This window comes from Equus caballus, chromosome 14 (genome assembly GCF_041296265.1).
Source record: "Equus caballus isolate H_3958 breed thoroughbred chromosome 14, TB-T2T, whole genome shotgun sequence".
Classification (NCBI taxonomy): Eukaryota; Metazoa; Chordata; class Mammalia; order Perissodactyla; family Equidae; genus Equus; species Equus caballus.
In genome coordinates, this window is record NC_091697.1 from 72,320,275 (window position 1) to 72,347,161 (window position 26,887).

At 37.2% G+C, this 26,887-nt stretch overlaps 1 protein-coding gene across 3 annotated transcripts in view; it reads right to left on the reverse strand.

Annotated features, from left to right (window-relative positions):
- The window catches only part of LVRN (laeverin), a 78,006-nt gene that overhangs the window by 10,929 nt on the left and 40,190 nt on the right, over positions 1-26,887 (reverse strand). For all 3 annotated transcript variants that reach the window (XM_023617838.2, XM_070233223.1, XM_070233224.1), the window contains exons 5-18: positions 23,189-23,343; positions 21,345-21,458; positions 15,575-15,718; positions 14,976-15,041; positions 14,821-14,886; positions 14,234-14,406; positions 12,538-12,614; positions 12,036-12,175; positions 9,886-9,941; positions 6,235-6,388; positions 4,676-4,770; positions 2,179-2,286; positions 1,280-1,447; positions 923-1,060 (exon numbers count right to left, since the gene is read on the reverse strand). In XM_023617838.2, the coding sequence (XP_023473606.1) occupies positions 923-1,060; positions 1,280-1,447; positions 2,179-2,286; positions 4,676-4,770; positions 6,235-6,388; positions 9,886-9,941; positions 12,036-12,175; positions 12,538-12,614; positions 14,234-14,406; positions 14,821-14,886; positions 14,976-15,041; positions 15,575-15,718; positions 21,345-21,458; positions 23,189-23,343 (1,654 nt within the window). The remainder of the gene's footprint in view (positions 1-922; positions 1,061-1,279; positions 1,448-2,178; positions 2,287-4,675; positions 4,771-6,234; positions 6,389-9,885; positions 9,942-12,035; positions 12,176-12,537; positions 12,615-14,233; positions 14,407-14,820; positions 14,887-14,975; positions 15,042-15,574; positions 15,719-21,344; positions 21,459-23,188; positions 23,344-26,887) is intronic.

The following is a 26,887-nucleotide window of genomic DNA, read 5'->3' on the forward strand; positions in this document are numbered from 1 at the left end:
TGAGCCAGAAAAAAAACAATACTGTATCAATGAACTTTTATCTACATGTTTTTAATTTCTGATTTAAAAACACATTTTTTGTTGTTTTAAAGGTATTCAATAAATGTTGTTTTAAAGGTATTCAATAAATGTCTAGAAAAGAAAAAGATTCCATTATTTTTCCCTATAAAAGAATGATATTCACATTCTTAAACATTGATATTCTAAACATACTTTCTGTTCTAAAGGGATAAACTCATTTACAGGAAGTATCTTCCAATTTTACAGGTGTAAGGACCTAAACTGTTGGCTACTTTGTATTTGCTAACTCTATGTGAATACTTGTAGGACATATTATTCTAGGCTTTGAAGAATGTGTGGTTAGGTAATGTTCTAGAAAGAGCAACCACCAAGGACATGCTGTCTGATTTTTCCATGTCAATGTATGTTTTATCCAACAGAGGAGCTAAGAAGTAAGCAGATTTAATTTTAAAAGGCAAGAAACATAAAAAGTTAAAAAATATGGAACCCAGATGTATAAAGGGAATATGACACATAAAAGACATAAGCCGCATCCAGGCTGATGTTAGTAATGAGCGTTGTTGTTTCTTAAAGACATAGTGATGTATTTCACAAAATAAATGAATGAGTGATGTACACACATACTAAAAAATTGAAGACAAGATTCTTGGTGGGCACAATGAGGAAACTGAGGTAGATAAGTATCCCATGCAAATCCATTCATATACAGACAGCCAAAACTGAGGATAAATGTTCTTCTCTTTTAGAACACAATCAGTTTGTGGTGAGACTAAATGCAGGAAAAATTATCACTTTTCTAGTCAATGCAAAGGACTTTTGTGACCTAGCCAGACTAAAGCTGAGCTACTAGCACCAAACCAATGACCTAAATGAAAGAAGACGTCTCACATTTCCTTCCTACCTTTCACTCACAGCTTGCCAATTGTTGACTAAAAAGTCCTTTGCGATGTACCGGCCAACTTCAGATTCCGCCACAACTTGGATTATATTTGTCTCATTGAAGGTGAACGGAGACGTAGCAATGGCATACTCCATATATCTGCAAAAGTGCATTTGCAGAAAATGAATATGTAGAAATTATCCAATAGAAAGAGTTAATTTAAATAAATGGAATTAAAATTCCGTATGATTCTAAGCTGCTGATGCACAAATATGTATAGTATTAATTCTTACATTAGCTCATTTTTATTTTTCTCCCTTTGGTTCATTAATTGCATTCCTTCACCAGGAACTTTCAATGTAAGTTGACAATAATTACCTGTTAAGTATCCATGGATCTTTACTGCAGCCCATTGCATAAGCAAGTTGCATCCTTTCTTCTTCTTTTGTTTTGTTATTGTAGATACTTAGCAAAAAGTCCCATTCTTTTTCATTTCCCAAGGCAATGCCATAACATAAAATCACATTTCTAATCGGATAAGGTATTCTGTAAGGTATAACATGCAACGATATTTCTCATAGTACTTAAGCTATATGTTTACCTAGGTTGTCATATATTTAGAAGTATAAATCTAGAAAAAATGTTTGAGATCTCAGATACGAAGATAAAAAATAGACAAGCAATTGTGGGAACTGCCATTTGCATTAATATCATCAGAAGAGATCATCAAATTAGTTTAGAAACTAAGAAGTTTTAAAGGAGAAGTAAGTTAGAATAGAACAGTGTACGTTGATAATTCAGTTTGGTCTCAAATCTTATTATAGCATTTCCTAAAAGTCCATCTGTCATCTGAGGTGATATATTAAAGGTAATACAGTAACACCAAATGACAGAGTCTTAGTCTCAGCTCTCAGTGAGACTGCAAACTCAGAGAAAGAGATGCTCTGAAGCACATATATATATATAACAATAAAAAACAAGCATAAAGCACAACATAAATAAGACTCAAAATAGACATAAGTGCTTATTAGGGAAAGCACTGGCCACGAGAGGTCCTGATTGACAATTCAGTGTATTAATTCTAATCTGTTGTTATGCACAGACCTACATTACACAATTGTTTTTTTAAAAGGGTGTTTGAAAAAAAATAGCAGGAGAGAGAGATTAACCAAGTGAAAATGAAAGGGTCACTCCCAGAGCTAGAGCAGCAAAAAGGTAGAGAAATTTTTGGTGCTGAAACAGGGCAAAAACAAGGGCAATTACAATGTTACTCTTACTCATTCTCTGGATGGGTCACCCAGTTTCTGAAGAGCTCTCTTGACAGTTGAAGACAGTCTTCAAGACCCAGCCAACACGCAGTTCTAAAGAGTTCTTCCAGTGACATTCTTGAAGATAAAGTCAAAGAGAAACATTATATCTTGCATTACTACATTTATTTTTTCTGCCTCCAAGAATACGTGTTTCATAAAAGAAAAGGTATTTTAAAACATCCTTCCAATAACATCAGTTTTGTTAAAAAAGCAGCTTTTGTAGATGGCAAACGTATTTAAGATTCAGACAAATATTTGCTGAGAGGATCTCGGGCATCAAATAAGCTCTAAGATTGGTATTTTTTTTTTTTTTAAAGATTTTATTTTTTTTCTTTTTCTCCCCAAAGCCCCCCAGTACATAGTTGTATATTCTTCGTTGTGGGTCCTTCTAGTTGTGGTATGTAGGACGCTGCCTCAGCGTGGTTTGATGAGCAGTGCCATGTCCGCGCCCAGGATTCGAACCAACGAAACACTGAGCCGCCTGAGCAGAGGGCGCGAACTTAACCACTCGGCCACGGGGCCAGCCCCAAAATTGGTATTTTTTGAAGGTTAGAAATAAATTACTGCCATCCTTCATCTCTCTCAAACACACATGGGTGTACATGCACGCCATATCTGTTATCAATTTATTTTTCCTCGGTTTTATAATAATTGCCTTATGGATTAAAAAAATGACTTTAGAGTATCTGATCTAATACACTTAAAAATAAAGTTCTTCTGGGGCTGGCCCCGTGGCCGAGTGGTTAAGTTTGCGCGCTCCGCTGCAGGCGGCCCAGTGTTTCATTGGTTCGAATCCTGGGCGCGGACATGGCACTGCTCATCAAACCACGCTGAGGCAGCGTCCCACATGCCACAACTAGAAGGACCCACAACGAAGAATATACAACTATGTACTGGGGGGCTTTGGGGAGAAAAAGGAAAAAATAAAATCTTGAAAAAAATAAATAAAGTTCTTCTTCCATACATGAAAACAAGAAGGATGGTTTATTTCTCTTCTGCGACAACACGCCTTCATTGCTTGAGCTTCTGTTCCTTCCTCTGCTCCTCCTGGCTATTATAATCATGTCCAGAAAAAAAAAGAGGTTTTTATAGCTGGGCAGGGGTACTCATTATGGTTCCAAACAAAATAAATTCAAAAGGATACAGTGAAGAATCCAGATAATAAATCCAGATAAGCAGTGCCTTGAGGTGTGTCTCCCTACACTCTCTGAGTTTGGAGTGAGAGGTAAAAGAATTGAAACTGTCCATAAGTTTCCAGAAAATGCAAGAGCCAAATCTCCATTGCTCCACCCTCCAGTTTCAACCCAGTCTGCCTTGACCTCCTGATAAGCAGAAGTGGAATGTCCAAGGGTGGAGGCCCTCTGAGAGACAGTTCTGGGCATCCTTTACATACACACTCCCTCTCCCCACCCATCCCAAGTTGGCTGCAGCAAGATGAAGTGCTCTGGAAGTACAGTCCAACTCCCCAAGGTTGCTCTGAAGAGAAGAACTGGCCCCAGGATGCTACAAAAAAGCAGGTCATTTCAATTCATTTTAGGAGAGCCAAGGATATGGCTGGTTAGCGTATGTGCTGCCTGATTGAGTACGCTTTTGCCTTCCTATTCATTCACACAACTTGCCTAACCACTTTCTATCCTCCGCCTTCCATCTACTTGTCTGTTCGACATTTTGTCCATCCAGTCACGCCCTAGCACTAAAATTTATCTCTTCTCAGGATACTCTTCAGAGAGTATAATCACATTTTGTAGATTTGGTATTTCTTGCTTGGTCTAATTATTTTAGCTTGATGTTGACTAGAGCTGTAAATATAATCCCTGTAACATTCATTGTTGGTCACAAGTTCCCTCCCTAAATCTACAAGTCCAGCCTAAACAAACAAACCTTGGGTCATAGGGAGGCCAGTGGTACCACAGCCCTGTCTTGCCTTTCACCCCCTTCCCAGGCCATCACGACAACATACTTATTCCCCTCACCAAACCAATGATGTGAAAATCATTTGCAGAACTTACTCATGCTCATACACAAATGACTGATATATTTCACTCTCAATCTCCCTCGTGATATTTGCATAATGGTAGAATTGCTGTCACCAATAATATACAGAGACGTTTTCCCCATGGCCTTCGCATGCCCTTCAATTCATTGGTATAGCTGGCTTTGCTTAATACAACCTTTTAACAACAGTAGGACAAACTTATAATTTCAACCAGTAGCCTAAGATTTGAGAATGTAGAGCTATAAATTCCTGTATGTACATGTATGTCCTTTCAGGTAAATTAAGATCTCAAACTATTATTTCTCATTAGGATATGTGTAGCTCACCGATCCCAAAGCTACTGTTCTCAAGTAGCATACAAAATCTCTCAGCGAATCAGAGGTATTCAGATCTTATTTTATGAATCTGGAAGCCTATCTATTCATATGAATCATTTTATTCAATTATCGTTGCTCAAAAAATACTTACAGAGCTAAATAGTCATCTTGCAATGTTGCCACATTTTCACGAATTATAGTCGAATAAGTATTCCATATTGACATAAGTCTCTTTAATAAATACTTCTATAAACAATAAAGAAAATATACTGTTAGTTCTGGTTCACAACACTGAATTTTTCACTGTATTTCTCTTTGCCTGAAAAGACATTAATAGAGAACTGACAGATATTTCTTCAGAAATGATCTTTGTTACTAAATGTGTAACTGGTTTATTTTTTAACCTTTCTGGATTCAGTTTCCTTATACTAAGTAATTTGTAAAATATAAAGTATACAAGCACACCGCGTGGCATACAGGAAGAATTCAGTAAATATTAGCTATTATTATCATTCACTATCACTGCAAACATTTCCAGTTTTCTTCAAAATAGAGAAAAAAAGGGAAAAATATAAAACTATTAAACCTTCTACATTAAAACTTCCATCTTAGTATATCTACCTCCAAGAAAATAAGGAGAATTGACTTATGCCTTTGACAAATTTAAGCCCCAACTCTGAAATAAAGTTTCTTCAATTTAGCTATCAGTTGGTAAATAATAAGATTATGAAAGTTATACATGTACCAGTACATTCCTAAGAATAAACCAGATGCAATTCATAGAAATTCTTCTTAAAAACAAACATTAGTTTTGACTTTACTCAGAACCAGTCATCAGATATTATCAACAAGCCACCCTGACCCCACAAACATTAAACGCCTCTTTTATTGGGCATCATCCCCATATTCAAGTAAGTGCCCATTAGCACATAGGACGCCAGATAAAAGAAAATATGGAACCCAAGGTATTTGTGATCTTGCCTACAGGCTGCCCCAGAAACTCACTTGGAATCCTTGCCTAACCTACTTGCCGGTTTGTCTGCGGCCCCCAGCTCTCTGAAGGGTTGCTCATGAGCTTCTGCTTTCAATTCTCCTGTGCCATCTGTTTTATGACCACTGTTTAAGATCTAATAATGGAACTTTTCCCCTTTTATATTGTGTTATTTATGTTATTTTCCCCTTTTATAATGACATGATGGCATGTCATTTCTTCATTCATTAATTCTAATTTCCCCTTGTCTCTTCTTTCTTTCAAAAGCAGCTTCAAAACTTTTACTTTTTCTGGAACATATCTCTCTGGACTTAAGTGCTGGTCCTGTAAATCAGAGTATTTCAATTATAAATATAGAGTTGTTAAAAGTCATGCTGTTTGACTAACAATCTTTTAAGGAACCAGTTGCTAATAGATACTATCTTCTTCTATAAGAAAAAAAGCATACCATTTCCATCCACTTCTGGTTTCTCAGGACACAGTGTCACTTTGCCACAAATTAAGTACCTTTCCAAACTTCACTCACACTCATCTCCTAGACAGGTCTATGACTAAGGTATTTTCTTCCAACAATAATCAGCCATTGTGAAGAGAATGAATATATACAGAACCAATAGACTATTACTCTGGGAAAGACCTGTCTCACAGATGCTTGTCTAGAACATGGAAAGAGGAAGAGAAGATTTTTTTCAAAACCACACAACAAAGAATGCAATTACCTTTAATAATGGGTATATATCATAGTTGTTCACATTGGAAATAAGATCCCTGGTCACCAGATTCAACAAAACTGCATGCCACACTATGATTTCATCTTCTTCAGCAAGGTACTTGGTTAAATCAAGTGCTGTTTCGATCTCGATATAATTGTTTCTGTTTGGTTTTTAAAAAAGTACACTCAAAAAACTTTTACTTGCTAAATAATTTGCATACTTTCCATATTCGTTCCCTGCTTCAGTGCCTGACTTCAATAAGGTATGTGAAATCAGGAAGCTAGAGGGTAAAGTTCTCTCTAAGATGGAATCCAAGCAATGTTGACAGACCCTCCATTTCAGTTTGGTGTGTTCAAGTGCCCAAATTTTTGGAGGCTATAGAAAATCCAGGCCAAACCTTAGACTGATTATCAAGCAATAGAGTATTGGTGCATTTAGTATGATTCTTATGAGAGTATAATTTCCATGCAACAAATATTAATTAAAAGTCATTCTTTATCTAATACTTTGCTGACCACTAATAAGAACACAAACTAGTACATAGGATGTTACTCCTGCCTACCATTGAGGAGCTCATTACTTCAGTGAGGAGTTGAAACTTACGTATAAGAATCTGTTAATGAAAGGTCCTAGAAAAGGCAAAGAATACAATAAAGTAGCAAAGAAGGAAAACATGTGCACGTGATGAAAAAGTCAGGGAAGGCCTCCTAGAGGAGAAACTTGAGAAGGGCAATGAAGGATGGGTAGGATTGAAATGGGTAGAGAGAAAGGGGAAGGCAGCTTGGAACAAAGAAGATAAAGTGGGAATTAGTGTGATAGGCAGATCAAGCTCACCGAGGCAGGGGGTTTCTTTTGTGCATAGCAAGAGGTGGGGCCCAATAGATGAGGGGGATCAAATCTGTGGAGAGCCTTGAATATCGGGATGAAGAGTTTACATTTGGTGGGAAGGTTTTTAAACAACTGAAGTAACATCATGAAATTGATGCCTTATAATTCCATTGCCTTGTGCTAAAGAAGACAGAATGGAATTCAAAGGAATGAGGCTGGAAGCTAATGCCATAGGCCAGGCAAAGGATGATGAAAGCTTGGTTTTGTATGCAAGCAGTGAAGGTAGTAAGCAAGGTGAGAATCCAAAAGACATTCCCAAGAATGAATAGATAAGACATGGTGACTATTTGGGAGATGGAGAGAGGAGGAAGTCAAGGATATCTCTGATGTTTCAAGTTTGGGTGATGGGAAGAATAGTAGCACTTTTGACAGAGAGGGAGAAATTGATAGCAGGAGCGATTTAGAGACAGAAATAACGTTCAGTGTTTAAGGTACTGAATTTAAATGACCACAGGATGAACAGAAGACAGGAGACAAGGAGAGATGTTGACTTAGAAGTCATCAACATATCCTTCCACAAACATTTGTTGAGGAACTTATATCTGCTGGGCACTGCACATGTATGTAATAAAATGATCACTGAAACCATAAGAATACATGAGTTATCCAAAGGAAAGACAGCAGAAAATAACATAACCATGATTGGTCTTAAGGATGCTCACAGAAGCAGGAAGAAGTCAGATATATTAGGAGAACCAGGTTTGCACGTTGGAGTTTCAGGAAGCCAAAAAAAGAAGTTTCCAGGAGGATGTGGTCAACAATATCAGAGTCATGTTAACCTTAGAGAGGAGTTTCAGCAAAGTAGGAGGCAAAGAAATGTGCCGCAGGTCACAGAGGGAAAAAGTAGTGGAGAATGAAGGATAACATAAGCAGACATTCATTCAAGAAATATGACAGGCCCAAGAAAGAGAGAGCACACTGGATAACTTATTATGTATACCCCTTAATTTTATTGTCTGAAAATTTAAATTCTGAACATATATTAATTTACCTGGTTAAATATTTAGAAGCATAGCTTATATTGAGTAAATCCAATATAGATAAAATCAATAATTCTGTAATATACTAAATTACAGCCTCATTAAAATTATACCTACAGCCATCACCCTTGAGTAACAAAAATCACTTCAAAATCTTAATTGAGGGGCCAGCCCAGTGGCACAGTGGTTAAGTGTGCACGTTCCACTTTGGCACCCAGGGTTTGCTGGTTTGGATCCCGGGTGTGGACATGGCACCACTTGGCAAGCCATGCTGTGGCAGGCGTCCCACATATAAAGTAGAGGAAGATGGGCATGGATGTTAGCTCAGGGCCAGTCTTCCTCAGCAAAAAGAGGAGGATTGGCAGCAGATGTTAGCTCAGGGATGATCTTCCTCAAAAAAAAAAAAAAAACTTAATTGATAGTCTATTTATTTCCAGCAACTCTTTCTTTTTTGATACGTCAGCTACTTTATCTCCTTGACTTCCAACAGTATAGAAAAATATGAATACATCCTCTACAATCTTCCTAAATTTATCCATTTTAATATTTAACAGATTTTAAAAAGCCTAATCACTTGTATTTTACTTAAGTTTTATTCTTGATTAAGATTTTAAAAATAATGATTCCTATACTATTAAAAATAATTCTATAAATATTGAAACCCCATTATCTTTTTCTGTTCATATCTCCTCTACTGCATCCTTTTAAAAGTTTTCCTTCAAGGGCTTTGTTTTAAGACAGTGAATCATCTTTATTGTTCTTTTATGATCCTTTAAAAAATTCTCCATAATCAGTTTAAATCTTATTATACCAAAGTAAATTTGACTGAAAATATATTGGACTTTGATATAACTGACAGCCAAGTTTTGACTTGAGAAAGAATATATTCCTTCTTCTCAAGTTGTTGTAAAAAACACTGTTTTTTTGGCTTTCATTTCTAATAGCAGTAGATGTTATTGCTCTTCCTGATATGACTTTTTTGAATTGGCTTTTTTCAATTTTTTTTTATTGTGGCAAAATACACAAAACACAAAATTTACCATTTTAACCTCTTTTTTTTTGGTGAGGAAGACTGGCCCTGAGCTAACATCTGTTGCCAATCTTGCTCTTTTTTTTTTCCTTCCCAAAGCCCCCCCAGTACATAGTTGTATATCCTAGTTGTAGGTCCTTCTAGTGCTTCTATGTAGGACACCGCCTCAGCATGGCCTGATGAGCAGTGCTAGGCCCGTGCCCAGGATCTGAACTGGTGAATCTCAGGCCGCCAAAGCAGAACACACAAACTCAACACTTGTCCACAGGGTGGCCCCCCCATAGTAACCATTTTTAGATGTACTGCTCAGTGGTATTAAATATATTCATAATGTTGTGTGACCATCATCACTGTCCATTTCCATAACTCTTTCCATCTTTTAAAACTGAAACTCTATACCTATTAAACAATCTCTCTTCATTGCTCCTTCCCCTCCAGCTCCTTGGCAACCATCATTCTACTTTCTGTCTTTATGATTTGGACTACTTTCAGTACCTCATATAAGTGGAATCACACAGTACTTGTCTTTTTATGACTGCCTTATTTCACTTAGCATAATGTCCTCAAGATTCATCTACGTTGTTGCATATTTCAGCAACTCATATATTATAAAATTCCACTATAACTACAGAATTTGATCCTAATCTAAAAAGTTAGGGTCTGTATATACTAAAGAACCATCCTTACAGTGATGAGGTTATGATGTTTACAAATTTCTTCAGGTCCACTCTAAACCATGAATGAAGAACATGTACTCACTTAGACAAGGAGAAGGCATCGTCGATCAACTGCAGTCTGTGAATAACAGGGATAGCCTGCAAATTAGATCCAAGCGTGTTCAGGAAAAGATGAAGACATTTTTAGTAAGAAAATAATTTTCAAAATAATAACAACATTTAAAGATCATTGCTGCTCACAAAGTACTTTCATGTGAATTATCTCATGCGCAGAGAAATAACAATTTCTAAAGATAGTTTCCATAACTTATTTATTATATATCTGTTTTTTGATAAATGATCCCTCAGGACACCAATCATAAGGTTTAAATATGGTGAAGAGTTTTGCCAAAATACTCCCTGAAAAACAGTGTGTTAAAAAATAAAGCAAGAAGCCAAGTTTAAAAGGCTTCTCCAAAACAGAAATATATATTAAACTGTATTACAATGTCAAAATTATTGTCAGGGGAATTTGAAGCATGTGAAGCCTTAAATAAATATTATTTACCACTATTTTTGGCAGTAATCAGATACTCTTTTAAATGGCATCTGTCTTCTCGAGATTTTACTAATTTGACACAAAACCACTGACAGAGCCCTTTGAAACACGGAAAGGCAGGGGTCAATTGCCAACCTAACTCCTTAGGCTTCTGTTTGAGCTCCTTGGCGTTGCCAGACCCCAGGACTTTGTCTCGTCTTGTGCCCTGAGGGTGCCCAAACTCCCCTACAGCATTCCTCCAACACCTCCCAGCACGTCCACTTCTGTGGTCCCAGAAGATTTATCTTCACAACATCCCTTCAAGCATCTGACCAGGCCAAGCTCCAGTCTTTCCTTGGTAGTAGTCTCATTTCTTTTCTGGCCGTAACAGCACTTACATTTTCTAGATTAATATTAATAATAGAAGTGTTTTATTTGCTCACCAATTATGTTGTAGGAATAACTGACCTCAGTTTTTCAATAAGTAAATCTACAACTATTGTAGTGGCATGACCTAGTGCTTCCAAGGCCAAGAGTACCCTTAGCAATTAATAAGTATTCAGCTACTCTGAAAAGATTTAAGAAGAAAATATTATTATAAGTGGGTTTTGTAGCTTTATTCAAAAGCCCAATAATAATTTTTTAAAATTACAAAACATGTTCTGAACACCTGAATTTTGTCAGGCCTCTGTTAAACATGATACCCACATAACCTTATTTAATCCTCACAACAGCTCTTAGGGTTGTTTGTAACCTATAAGATTATAAGGTCTATTATACCCATTATTACATGGATAAGGAAACTGAGGCATGACTGGTCAATAAGAGGCCCAAGGTCACATATCTGGTAAACGAACAAAAATCTGAACACAAGTCTACTTGACCCAGAACCCAAGCTCTGGACCAAAATGCCGTACTGCCTCTTCTGCTAGAAAGGCTGATGCGTGTCTCCGAGAACTTTCGAAGAGAGAGACACCTAGGATATCTTTTAGTTCAACACTCTGCTTTTATGCATGGAGTCTCATTGAACTGGGCCAGGCTTCACAGCAGAGCCAACTTGATAGACTTCTAAGGTAGCATCCATTTCCACCAACGGAGATTTGGTTTAATTCAACCAATTAAAATCTGACTGACTAGAGCTAGCCAACATTTTAATATTTATATATTGCATAATGATTTATAGTTGTTTTACAATTTAAAGTGATATTGGATTATTATTGATATTTTATTAATTAAATTCTCTGCTATGAGGGAGAGTGAGAATTTCTAAAAACTCTATTCTAGCATACACTGCACATCCATTATGAGCTTAGAAATTTTAAGTATATGCTTACCTACATTGTCTTATTACATACATAAGAAAAATATGATATTATTCCCATTTTTAAAATGAAGAAATAGAAGTAAAATATTTAAGTAACTTGCCGAAGATCACAAAACTAATGGTTAATTTGTATTCTGATTTTTACTTAGAAAGGTAAAATTGTTGTGGGAAGGCAAGATTAATGTTCAAAAACATAATACATTCAACGAAAATCTCCCCTTTCTAAGAAAAATTTAAAAATCCAGTACATCTTGGGGTGAGAGGCAGCAATGGGGGTGGCGTCTCTCCTCATCCACTATAAACCACCAGGTTTATGAAAGTTCAACCTCTGAAAGGCTGGACAGCACATTATCAATGGTATTTAATAAAAGGTATAAAAAATTAACCCTACCTTAGGATCTTTTTCAAGCTGTTGATTTAATTTCTTCCAGCCTAATTTATCATAGTTAACTCTATAATATCCAGTCATATTCAAATTCAAAATCACCCAGTCATGCTCAGAATCCGAAACTTGCATTTCAGGAAATACTTCTACAAAGGAACATGTGAAAAGTTTGAAATGGTGTATTTTTAAAATATTCAATACATGTTTATACTATATCCTCTTAATTCTAAATAATAAACCCAAGAAAACAAAAAGTAAATGAATTCTAAAATATATACCAATCTTACCATATAATTATTTTTTTCACACATAATGGCTTTTGATTTATAACTTTAAAGCTCAATGTTGAACAAGAATGATATAATATTTTAGTTTTAAACAAGATAGCTTTTCAAAAGGTAGACATTTCAAGATTTTACTCTCTTCCTATATATATATATATATATATATATATATAAAACTATATTCATATAGATATGCGAAGATATTTTTGAAATTTGTTACTTACTGCTGCTATTATCTAGCCAGACTAAAGACTGTGTAGTTCCATTTTTTATCCAAAGAATAGGTACAATCCATGTGTCACTTATCGAAAAAAAATTAAAAATTCAGTTAATTTTCACACATAAGAATATAAACTCTGAGCCAATATTCAATGAGGTGATAAAACAACCGGACTCAAATCCTTTGGTCTCTCCCTCTGGAAGTGCAGGACTTGCTCTTAGGATTATTCACTGTCATTTTTACAAGCCAGCTTTGCTTTGGCTACTTGTTTACTCTCTCTTCTTATGTCTTACAGATTTACTTCCTCTTATAACTTAAAGCAGCTCTTAAGACTATCTTGTATCTGAAGCTTTAAAGACCTATTCATATTAATTCATATTCATATTCATATTCATATTAAATTTTAGCCAGCTAAGCTTAGTCCAGGGTCATTCCAATGCGGCAGACAGATCCAAACCCATCTGTGGCAAGAGAGGGGAAGAGGAATTTAAGAAGAAAAAGCCTCAAACATTTCATAACGCTTTTCCACCTCAAGTTTTCTCCCCATCTGAAAAGTGTTCAGCGCAAATCATCCAGATTATTCACATTTTCCCACGTTGGTGGATGTGACCCAGATGAAGTAGCTGACCACAGGGAGGGCTTCGTCATCTGAAGAGACACACTATTTGGAGTCTCAGCAATAGCTCCAGTCTTGCTCAAATGTCTGCTCCAATCTTGCTCACGGGTCTAGTTTTTGCTCTGTGTTTATCTGATAGCTAAGGCACACTTCTCAAAAGTCACAGAATGTCATAGTGACAAGAAACATCCAGGTCTCCTGTTCCTCTCCCCGGGGGTTTTAAAGAAAGAGTAGGAGGACCAGAAGATTTTGGTGGTGGTATTTGAAAATTAATTCCTCATTTGTGCTGATACTACAATGAGATGTGAGGATTGAAAACAGCTGAAAATTATTTAACAAGTTAAGAAAGAGAAGAGAAGAGGAGAAAGAGATGCATGCTAAACCACTTTATACTCATTACTTCCTTTCATTTTTACAACAATCCCCTGGGACACATGTTATTACATTTACTTCATAGATAAGGCAACTGAAACTCAGAGGTTTAAATAAGGCTTTCCTAAGGTTTGAATTTTGGTGAAGTTAGTATTTAAACCCAGGTCTAACAGAATCTCAAGGCTCTAATTCTAATATAAGTATGGCTACAAATACACACATATGTTCATGTGCAGACACGCACAGAACTATTCCCCAAGGATGCAGTTACCATTCAGTTCTGTTTCTAAGGAAGAGAAGACAACCTTGCAACAGGATCACCTTTTCTCTAAACTGACATGAGGCCATCCATGGCTCAATCCGATTGCTTCTCACCCAGAATCCTGAGTAATTCATTACCTCTGTCTGAAGGACAAAAAGGAATACATAACACCCAAAGCTTTGGTTGCTAGTGCTACCCTAAATCCCAGGGGAGGGGCATTGCCTTGACTTCACAAATGCAGGTCTCTGGCCTTGCTCAGGACATCAGGGGCTCTACCTCATCCCGGCACCCCAGTAACAGCCAGCCTGCAGCACTAAGTCATCATCCCGGAGTCACTCTGCAGAAAGGTGTGTAGCCAGCAGGGGTTATGCTCCTCGTCCACAGGCTGGTTTCCATTTGATCAGAGCTCAGTCTCAAGGAAGGTGAACACAGAGGAGCAAATCTACCTACTTGTGGGTTAGAAGAGTCTGATTTTTAACCTTTCCAAGATAAAATGGCTCCTGTTTCATGACGCCAGTAGATACATTTAAGGTGATAACTGGAAAACCACTCTGGTGCGTCCAACTGTCCATTATGCTTTTCACTGTTGCTGGCAAAAGAATTTTACCCTGGTCATCTATGGCCTGTTTAAAAAAATCATCACAAAAGCAGTTATTTATCATCAAAATCTTTCAAGGTAGCAATCTCCTAAAAAAACCCACATAGCTATTCTATTCCTCATTTATATAGCAACTTCCAGTGGGTGATATTCTAGGCCAAATTCAGAACTCTGTTCAACTCTCCATATGAATGGTTCCTTAGCTCATTCATTCATTCACTGAACACATATTTATGGATCTAACACGTGCAGGCTCTGTTCTGGGCACTGGGAATACTGTGGTGAAGACTAAAGAAACAACCTCTGACCTAAGGGAGTTTCACAAACAAGGCAAAATTGCTTTCCTGTGGCATCGCCATACATGCCTGGCCTCCTGATTTTGTTGTACTATATCACACAAAACAACTCAGGAAAATGCGTCAGGAAGTTGGACAATTACCATTTGAAAATGCCTCCATAGATCATCTTGCTCAGCATTTGAGAAAGAAAATATCTTCAAATAGGACTGAAAAATAGAAAAGTTAAGGTTAAAATAAATAACATGCCAAAGCAATTTATGTTTACTGTCCTCCAGTAACGATTTTGTAAACTCACCTTAAGTGCGCTGATAAACAGACTCTCACTCAGGAAACTAGAAAGCATGCGGGCCATAGACGCTCCCTAAGACATAAAAAGCTGTCCATTATTTGAACAAAATTCGATATGTAAATACTGACATAGTCCATTTTGCTATGCAATATTTTGGGCTGTGCTCCTGATTGTATTATGCACTTTAGTCGAATGTTGGTGTTATCCCAAAGTATGCTAATAAAATAGTAGACTGTCACTAATCAGTAGATAAAAGGTGAGCCAATGTCCTACATATAGAGAGTTCAGAGTACACAAATTTTTTTAAATTGAATTACACGGCAAGAAAAATTTCCACCAAACAGACGTGTTTGCCTTCAAAGTAGCAAGCTGTCTAAGGCTATTTATAATGGTGGATAGTACTGAGCACCCAATATGGGCTTGACTAATATTTATTAGATAAAAATCAATTTAATCACATTTTCTGAAATCCATCTACTGAAAAACATTAAAGTTATCTGTATCAAAAGTTGTACAGTAGCATATGAGTCTATGACCCTTACAATCCATTTTATGCAACTTTCTTCAAGAGTGCAGAATAAAAGGAAAGATCTAAGTGATTTTACCTTGTTGTAAGTAAATAAGTCAAAAATCTCATTTATTTCACCCGTTTCTGTGAAATTTTCCGCCTTCATGGATACAGCTCTAAATACCAGGGCGTGATCTTCTTTGAGGACACCATATAAAATGTTAGTAAAAAAGACCTCATTCTAAAAGGAAAAGATTGAGCCACCATTAACTGCTGAGGTGTCACAGAAACACAAAATTCAATGTTCCTAAAATAACTTTCAATAACTGACACTGAAGAGGGGAAAAACAGTAATTGAGAAGGGCTCTGTGAGCTGCAATATGCCAAATAAGTCAAGATTCCTTGAATAACAAAAGTCTAGGATACTTTCCTTCCCATTTGGTATCCTTTTTAACTCAATTTTTAAAAAATCAATTACAAAAGTTAATGTGGTTTCCAAGAGAGCTATTTACATTTCCCCTAAGGAGGTCCCTGACCACCCAGACAGGGCCCTCCAAGAAATAGCATCTCAAGACAGTTTTAATCTTCTAGAATTTCATTAGTAACCCTTTAAAATTGATCAATGTCTCTTATATGGGCATGTATGAAGCAAAAGCATGCCAGATTTACAAATTCACAAGGATGCTGATAAAATAATTTGTAACTGGAAATAAATCCACAGACTGGATACTACAGTTTATAGTTCATGCATTAAGAGAAGGCAATTGATTATATTTTGATGAGAAGTACAGGACTCTCCAAAAGACCGTCTCTCTCAGACACACAACAAGGGCCGTTTCTTTCTGAAGAAATGCTGGAAGGAAAACCAAAGGATAGCCAAGAGGTGTGTGGGATGGGAGTCAAAGAAAGGGCAGGGGAGAAGCTTCAGGGACAGCTCATTCATACCCTGCAGAGTTGCGCGAGCCCCTGATAATCCACATGAAGCCTCAACTCCCTAGTGATTCTCTCTGGGGTCCCCAAGTGACTCTCTCAACCCTCAACAGTGTCAGGTAAACTTTCAAATTCTCCCCAGTTTCCATTTGCCAATGTTCCAATCAACATTCTCCGATGAGCACATTATGTTTAGATTTATTATTGCCATTGATTAGGCTACTATCAAACTCTGCTCTTCCAAAAATGAGAAAGTCTGTCATCTAGAGCAATGCATGTTAAACTTTAATGTGAATAAGGATTGCCTGGTGATTTTGTCAAACTCATATTCTAATTCATTTGGTCTGGGTTAGGGCTTGTATTCCTAATAAACTGCCACATGATGCTGATGTTGCTAGTTCAAGAATCACAATTTGAGTAGCAAGGATTTAGAGGAGACATTTGCATAAGTCTGATCTTCTTAAGTATGGCCTTTACTAGTTTAATACTCAAGAGTTCTTGGTAGTGTCTCACTTTTGACCCATGTGTCATATAAGCACCATGAAGAAAATAGAGAAAATACCCCCTACAATAATGACCATTAGAATGTTAGTACAGTTCTTTCCAATCTTTTTTCCTATGTATTTATTTATTTCTCACAGTTGTAAAAACTTTTTATCCTGTGGAGGGGATAGAATTTGCCACCCCAAAATGTGTCTCTTTGGCTTGATTATTTTTAAGAACAAAAGACTCAAAAAAAAAAGAACAAAAAATCTTTGACCTTCCACCTAACCGTTTCAAAGAATTTAAAATAGAAGGCCTGTCTCAGGAAGGAGCTATCATCACAGATGACTCTAGGTGTGGTAGCCAGAAAGGCACTTAGCAAGGCCATGGCCCAGCAAACATTTGTTTACCAAACACTTGCTTTTCCATCTCCACGTGAATGGCCTTCCTCTTCTTTGAAGTCTCAAACCACTACCCCCCAACACCCTCCCTTGTCTTTAGCTACAGATGGTATTTAAGGTGGCGATTTCAGCCACTTTGGTGAACTACTCAGTTTTCCTGAGTTTCTTCCATGTATACATGTTATTAAATTTGTTTGATTTTCTCCTGTTATTCCGTCTCATGTCAATTTAATTCTTAGGTCAGCCAGAAGAATCTAGAGGGTAGAGGAAGAGTTCTTCCTCCTCTACACCTGCTCATTTACTAATTATAGCATTCACTTAAAAATTTTGCTATCTCATCTTCTTAACTATTCTTAATAATGGCTGTTGCATTATAAATGAAACACATATAAATTGGAAGGAAATAAACAAAAACTTAATAGTGATTACACAAGATGGCCAAATCAAAGATGATCTTCTTCTTTTCAAAGTACAGCAGATGTAACTTTTGCAAAAGTAAAACATTAACATAAATAAATGCATAGCTGCATAATACCCCATCAGGTTGGTGGACCATAATTGACTTTATCATTTCCCTATTAGTTAGGCATTTAAGTTGCTTCCAGTTATTTGCTATTATAAACAATGTTTTAATGAACATTTTTGTACACATAGCCTTTTCCATATTTTGTGGGGTTTTTGCCCCTAGAATGGATTGTCTGTCTCTCTTCTACCTGCCTGGAATAAGATTTTACATAACCTTCTCGGTATCATCGAATCACACAAGGTAATTGTGATGAACGAGGCAAACACTTCTTCCTCAACATCCGTGAGGTCTTTCTACTCTGGGCCTCACATAAGGTGATGCTTGTCCCAGGCTGTTGCTGTTCTGCCAGAGAGAAACACAACTTAAAGTGATGTTAGCTTTTCTAAAATAACTTATCTAGTCACTGCATTTAGTGATTGGATAAAGAGAGACTGTGCACTCACCATCCCTTTCTTCCTGCAAGCTGTGAGATCTCCCAGAGAACAAGACTGATTTCTGTTAAATCGATTATTATCCTAAGAAATACAACTGTATTTATTATAATAAATTTGTGTGGAATGTCACTGTGGTTAAAAGCACAGGCTTTGGACTCAAGTCGCCTGAGTCTGAATCCTACCTGAAGCCTCTTAGGGGTTGTGTGACTCATAAAAGGCAACGAACTTTATCTCTCTGAAACTCAGTTTCACCATCTGAAAATGGGGGAAGGAACACTGTCTTCACTGGATTATTATCAGGACTAAATTAATTTACATAAAATTCTTAGCACAGTGCCTGGCAAATAGGACATGCTCCATAAGGGCTAACCACGACTGTGATTACCTCTTTCTCTCCCACCCCACTTTCCCTCCCAGCGCTCTCACTCCTTACTCCTCCTCTTGCTCCTCCTCCTTCTTCTTCTGAGGGTTGAATCAGATAATGTCTATAATACTCTATAAGCACACAGCGAGTGCTTAGTAAATGGTAGTTGTCACAATGATATCTAGTGGATACTCCATAATCTGTTGAATGACTGCACGAAACTTATTTTACAGATGAGGAACTAAAGCTCAGAGGTGTGCAACTGCTTGCCTCCACTTAAAATGATCATAAAAACAGAACAAGATCTGACTGGCTGCAAGGTCCATATGTGCCCTTCCCTTCCCCCAACTCTGCTGCTTCCCTGGACCAGGCAGAAGAAGAGAGATAGAGAAGAGTCAGTGAGTGGCAATGTCAGAGCTGGAGCTTCAGAGAACAAAAAACCAATTGGTCCTTAATATTCTGAATTCTTGACCATGACCCATTCATTTCATGTTTTAATGACTTTCAGCTGAAAATTAGACCAAGAAATAGAAAAAATAGAATTGTGTTTCTGCATATGGTTCTTTGATTCCCTAGTTCAAAGGAAGCCAAAGTTCTTGATCTCTCAAAGATCAATGAAACAGGTCTCAAGCTTTTAAAACAGAAAGCTTGGGGCACTTTTTCTCAGGTGCCAGGATCCGATACTCTTCTGGCAAGGGTTATATTCACTTAGCTCTGCAAGTGATTGAGAAATGTAGACACAGAAAAGAGTGAGTAAGAAACCAATGATAAAAAGAAATAACTAAATGGTACAAAAAAGGGCTAATCTTACCGTTTTAGTTTCAAAAATACCAATAATACGTTTTCACCAAGTTTTCCCAGATGTGATAATATCTTAGCCATTTTAGTTGCACTGAGAGGTAATTGATTAACGTTAACAATATATTCTATTCAATTAAGAACATAGAGGGGACTCTAATTGTTTTATGCGAATGGAAATTTTTCCTAATGGACTCTAAGCACAAAGTTAATTTGGGATACAACCAAATGCATTCAAAATCAGTTATAGAAGACACCAACCATGTGTAGATTCTATTTCATAAAAAAGAGGTATAAACAATTCTGTAAGTACAGAGTATATGGAAAGGACTTTTGAAGACAACTAAGATTTACTGTATGTATATAAAGTTTATATATATGAAAAGAGTCATATAATGAACACACACACACTCCCGATTAGCTCCTTGAGAATAATTACATTGCCAGGTGTTTTCTCTGTAGAGCACAGTGGTTAAAGGCATGGGCTTTGCAGACAGAAAAACCTGGAATTGAATCTCATCTCTGATGTTTAATAACTGAGAGACCTTAAAAAACTTAATGCTTCTATGCCTCAGTTTCTCAACTATAAAATGGAAAAAATAACAACTATGCTCATATGATTGTTTCGAGGATTGAGTAAGATGATGTATGTATAGAACTCATACCACCTGGCACTTAAGACCTAAATATTCAGTGAATGGTAAATTGTTGTTACCAATACAGTATTACTTTTGTTATCGTCATCGTGATCCTCATCATCAGACTAGACCCAGACAACGTGGTTATAATCACAGTTCTGACTCCATCAAGCAAATGACCTTGGGAAAGTCACTTAACCTGTCAATACTTCATTCCCATGATCTATATAACAATGTCCAATCCAGGGGAGGAAGAGCAGAGGCACTGCAGAGCGGCTGGACGGCAGGGTGATGGGCGTTTGATAGGATGTCTGCAAAGGGTAGGGAGGGTGGCATGAAACTGGGGCATTAAAAGGCTGCTACATGAGTGCTTCCCAGAAACTGATTTCATAAACAGATGGAAAAACATTTTTTTTTAAAGTTTCTGTGGGGCCAAGACAAATATCATCTCTCTCCTATCACCATCCTTTCATAAAAGAAGGGAAATTTTACTACTGATATAATAGAAGGAACATAATCTTAGAATCTCCTTCAAAGTGAATAAATTTGGCCTGTAAGGAATATCTGGCTAGTGGAAATCAGCATTTCAAATATCAATACTCTCTTTGAACGGGTGGGTGTAGGGAGAAGAGGAGGCGGCCAAGAATCGAGCCCTAGAAACACTTGGGAGGGGAGACGAGGCAGGAGCCAGCAAACAGCACCAGGCAGAGCAGTCCGGAGCAAGAGAGGTGATGGGAGATAGGAACTTCAGAGGGGAGAACATAATATCAGCTATAATATGCATATAATATCAGCTCTATTTTATAAAATATAATATACAATACTTATATAATATAGCATACTACTTATCATTAAAGTGATAGACTACTGATTTTAACTGCTTTAAAATTTAGTTTAGATAGGAATAAGTTAAAATAATCTAAAATCTAACAATAGGGAAAGATAATATACACATACCTTATAAGGTGATATAATAAAACATTAGGTTCTTAAAAAATCTTAAAAATCTTGTTTTCAAAAATCATTTAATGATTTATGGAAATGCTTTTGATATAATATGAAGTAGAAAAGATGTTACATATTTCTGCGTAAGTCCCACTTTTATGAATATTTACAATAAGTAAAACCATGGAAAAAGAAAACACTTCAAAAGATAACACTGATCATCTCTGGGATTACAGATAATTTAATATTCCATGCATTTTTTTCTGTATTATATATTTTCAACAATGAATATGCATTACTTTTATAATTAGGAGAAAAAATTATAAATAAATTTAACAGAATACTTACTCTTGGGAATTTAGGATTGAAGTGGTTAATTATTTCAAACTCAAAATAAGATGCAAAACCCTCATTGAGCCAGAGGTTGTTCCACCAAGCCATGGTAACCATGTTTCCAAACCACTTTTGGAGATTGGAAAAAAAAGAGCTCCCTTAAATTTAAGTAATATTTACTGTAATTGCATGTTAAATAAATGTGAGGTGAAAGACATCATTAAACTTTATTTGCCATCAATAATAAAACTTGAAAAGAAGATGCCAAAAAGCATGTTGCTGTTTTAACATGAAGAGATATCAGTGATGCATTTCTCTGAAGTAATTACTTCCCAGCCAATGATTGAGAGTAATTTTTGTTTTAAAACTGTGATGTTCAAAAATAAGGTAAGCTAAAGCAGCATTTCTTAAACTGTCCACTTTGCCCAAAAGTTATGTTAAATTAAAAAAGCAGAAGTCTTGAATGTTCGTTTAACACCTACTAATTACAGCATCTTATACACTAAACAGACTACGTCAGGATTTCGCTGGACGAAGTTATGATGTTTTAAGAACATGATTTGATGTGCATTATGCACAAATCACTCAAATAATCATATGTTCTGCTAAGTGGTCCAGCTATAATTATTTTCTATTTGAGCTTAACAGAGAGAAAGTGTCAAACAGATGATGAATTGAATCAGGAAAGAAAAACACAATAATTTCCAAAACTAACAAATCCACATCCTGGTATTTAACCAAATTCTTATAACAACTGTGCTGTACTAACAGCGCTTATATTCCAAATGACATGTTACTTAGGCTCTAACAAAAAATGACACTTTGGGTGACTGCTCAAAACTTGTGAAAGTGTGTGTTGACTGTGTAATAGGGTGTTATTCAATCCCAGTAAATCACTCTTTCCCAAAACTTCTTACGGACCCACACAAGAAGAAGATCACTTCACAGTTTGGAGATTTCTTTCTTGACAAACTTGTATTAATGGAGTGGAGGTCAAAATACAGATGTGAGAATCTCCATCAAATCAAAAAACTTAACTTCTGAAGTCACAACATGAAAGCATACAGATCTAATGAACTGAATTCTTCTTTATAGCGCCTTTTGGGATGCAGCTCAAGGATTAATTACTGCTCATCTCACTGACACTAATATTGCCTACATCCTTTTAACCTCTCTCCAAAAAGAACAAAAAAAATCCAAGTTTATCACAATCTTGACGAAGTGTGGATATCTTTCAGTGACATTTTACAATATCCCTTATCTTTTTTTTCTTTTGGAGATTGGTCCTGGGCTAACAACTGTTGCCAATCTTTTTCTTCTTCTTCTTCTTCTACCCAAAGTCCCCCAGTACATAGCTGTATCTTCTAGTGGTAGGTCCTTCTAGTTCTGCTATGTGGGATGCTGCCCCAGCATGGCCTGATGCAAGGTGCTAGGTTCACACCCAGGATGGGAACTGGTGAAACCCTGGGCTGCCGAAGCAGGAGCATGTGAACTTAACCACTCGGCCATATGTCAACCCCACAATATCCCTTATCTTAAGATGGAATGAAAACAAATCATCAAAGCTCTGCTTGGCTTACGTTTTCTTAAGAGGACTTTGTGGAGAAAAGTTAATCTTTGGATGTAAATACCTGACCCTCGAATGGACTGCAAGTTCTCATCACTATGATCCAAACCCAATAGCTCAAATCCACCGAGGATTTGATTACATACATCCTTCCTTGTTTTTACTCACTGTCCCACTTTTTGAATAATTTTTAAAAATTTGGTATACCGCAGCATTTTTTGTTTTTGCTATTTTTGGTAGAGCAGCTGGAGAATATCTCCATGTAAATAAGAGAAAACATTTTACCACATGCCTGATGTCCGATCTCATGGGAGACAATGGAGGAGATGACAGTCTTCTTTTCTGTTAGCTGATCCTCTGGTTGCAGCAACAATAATGACTCATCGAACATCAGTAGTCCCCAATTTTCCATTGCACGTTTGTCAAAAGTAGGCAAGGCAATTATATCTAAGTGGATTTAAATGGAGGGAAAAATGAAATCATCTCTTCTGAAAAATTTGAGATTTCCAGATATAAATTTCTCAAAATGAAATCATAAAATTACTGAAAGAAAATGCAAGTGACTGTTAATAGCCTGAAGGGAGAGAAGGCTTTAAAGACTGGTATCAAAGACAGAAGCCAGAAAATAAATTATTTTGACTATATAAAAATCAAATACTTTTGATAAAAGACGTATATACAAAATATACGAAGAACTCTTAAAACTCAACAATAAGAAAATAAACAACTCTACAAAATTGGCAAAAGATCTAAATAGGTAATTCACTAAAGAAGGCATACAAATGGCAAATAAGCATATGATATGAAAAGATGCTCAATATCATATGTCATTAGGAAATTGCAAATTAAAACAATAAGATACTACTCCACATCCAAAATTCAAAACACAACACCAAATGCTGGAAACGATGTGGAACAACAGGAACTCTCATTCACTGCTGGTGGGAATGCAAAATCGTATAGCCACTTTGGAAGAGACTGTGGCAGTTTCTTATAAAGTTAAACACAGGTTGACCATATAGTCTAGCAGCTGAGCTCTTAGGTATTTACTCAAATGAATTGAAAACTTATGTCCACACAAAAGCCTGCAGACAAATGTTTATAGCATCTTTATTTATAATTGCCACAAATGGGAAGCAATCAAGATGTCCTTCAATTGGTGAATGGATAAACAAGTCATGGTATATCCATACAATAGAGTATTACTCAGTGATAAGAAGAAATGAGCTATCAAGCTATGAAAGGCCATGGAGAAACCTTAAATGTATATTACTAAGTGAAAGAAGCCAGTCTAGAAAAGCTACACACAGTATGATTCCAACTATATATCATTATGGAAAAGGCAAAACTACAGAGATAATAAAAAGATAAGTGGTTTTCAGGGACTTGGGAGAAAGCAGGAGAATGAATAGGTGGAGCACAGGGGACTTTTATGGGAGTGAAACTATTCTGTGTGATACTGAAATGTTGGATACATGTATTATACATTTGTCAAAACTCATAAAACTGTACCATACAAACAGTGAACCCTAATGTAAACTTTGGACTTCAGTTAGTAATAATGTATCAATATTGGTTCATTAATTGTAACAAATGTACCATACTAATGCAAGATGTTAACAATAGCAGAAACTGGAGGGAGGGGAGGAGTGGGGGTAGGGAGAGAAGGTATATGGGAATGCTACACTTTCTGCCAATTTTTCTGTAAAGCTAAAACTGCTCTAAAAAATAAAGTCTATTTAAAATTAAATATTTTAGTTCATCAAAAGACATCACAAACAACTTTGAAAGGCAAAGCACAAACTGGGAAAAATATTTGCAGCATCTATCGCAACTAGACAATACTTTTTCAGTATTTAAAGAACTCTGGCAAATCAAAAAGAAAAAACAAAAATGTGAGAAATTCACTAAATAATTCAAACAGTCAAAACGCATTTAAAATGTTCAACTTCAGGGAATGCTGGGAAGATGGTGGCATAGGACTCTGAACTCACCTCCTCCCATGAACACAACAAATCTACAACTACCTGTGGAACAATTATCTCTGAGAGAGAACTGGAAACTGGATAAAAAGAGCCCCGACAACAGGGAACAACACTGACAGAGGTAGAAGAGGCAGAAACATCGTCTGCTGAGGGAAAAACCACATTCAAGCCATGGCGCTTCATAGCCAGGAACAATCTTAAGATGCTAAACTTTTCCTGCAGAAGCAGAGGATCTGAGAGGGAGAGCTATGCCTTTGAATTCAGCACGACCAAGATGAGTGCCTTAATACCTGGCTTTGCTGGCTATTAAAACCAATGGGGAATGCTCCCAGAAAAGCTACTGAACAAAAGAGAAAGAAAAGTCTGCTCTTAAGCAAAGGGCCCCAACACAGATTCGCCCGTTCTGGAAATCAACACAAAATCACCAGAAAGAAAGGCACATAGTCCTTTGGTAGAAGAGACTAATCTGATAAGCTCTGAGTACATCTCAGAGAGGTAGAAGGTGGCTGGGCTCACCTCCCCAGGGAGGAGACACTGGCAACAGCCATTATTCTGACCTAGTACATGAGTGCTGACACAGATGCTGGCAGACACCATTGGATTTCTTCCTCTGGCCTGTTAGCCCAGAGTTTTTCCCTGCCCACCAATTTAATCCAGCTCAGCCAGGGTAGGCAGCCTGCCCTACGGACTGGCCCCACCCATCAGCAAGCCTGCAGGGAATTTGTTGGCCTGTGTAGGTGGAGGGTGTGGGACATTTACAGCAGGGCTGGAAGGTCTGCCTTGGTGGGACAGGGCATGCACATCAGACAGGAGTGTGTTGGTGGGGTGTGTGGACCTGTGAGCAGTGGGGTGGATCAGCTGCAACAGACTTGTGCCACTGGCCATCTGAAATAGCCTTATAGGGGATCTGCCTCACCTTCCAATACCAGAAACAATTGTGTGCTGTCAAGCTTGGGGCAGGACCCACAAAGCTACAATCCTGAGACAGCTGACAACAGCCTTGCAGGCCAGAGGCCTACAGTAATTGTGAGCTCCTAAGCCTAGCAACCAGCCACCCTGGGGGCCTACTCACTTAACAGGAAAACAGAAGCAGGTATGTGCTATTAGACCTTGTAGCCAGCCATGCTGGGGCTCCCCCTGCCCAATAAAATGACTAAAGTGACTGTAGCAGCCACGTGTGGCTGAGTCTTACAACCAGCTGGCCAGGGGGCCCAGTCTAGCCTAACCCATGTGCCTGCAGCAAGAACAACCCTGCCACAACAGAAGGGCACACGTAGCCCACACAAGGGACACTCTTGGAACATTTGGAACTGGTGATGAGAAGGAAGCACATTGCTAGGCCCCATAAGGCATCCCTTACATAAGGCCACATCTCCTAGATTGGGAGACATAGCTGATCTACCTCATACACAGATAAAAGCACAGAGAAGGAGGAAAAATGAAGAGACAAAGGAATATGTTCCAAGTAAGGGAACAGGACACATTCTCAGAAAAAGAACTAAACGAAAAAGAGATAAACAATCTACCTGATAAAGAGTACAAACTAACAGTCATAAGGATGCTCACTGATCTTGGGAGAAGAAAAGATGAACACAGTGAGAAATTCAACAAAGAATTGGAAAATATAAAAAAACAACCAATCAGAACTGAAGAATATAATAATGGAAATGAAAAATTAACCAGAGGGAATCAACAGCAGAGTAGATGACGCAGAAGAATGGATCAGTGAGCTTGACAAAAGAGTAGAGGAAATCACCCAAAGTGAACAGAAAAAAGAAAAAATAATTAAAAAGAACACGGACAGTCTAAGGTAACTCTGGGACAACATCAAGCACACTAACATCCATATTACAGGTGTCTCAGAAGGAGAAGAGAGAGACAAAAGGGCAGAGAACCTGTCTGAAGAAATAATAGCTGAAAACTTTCCTAACCTAAGTAAAAGAACAGACATCCAGGTATAAGAAGCACAGAGAGCATCAAACAAGATGAATCCAAAGAGGCCTACA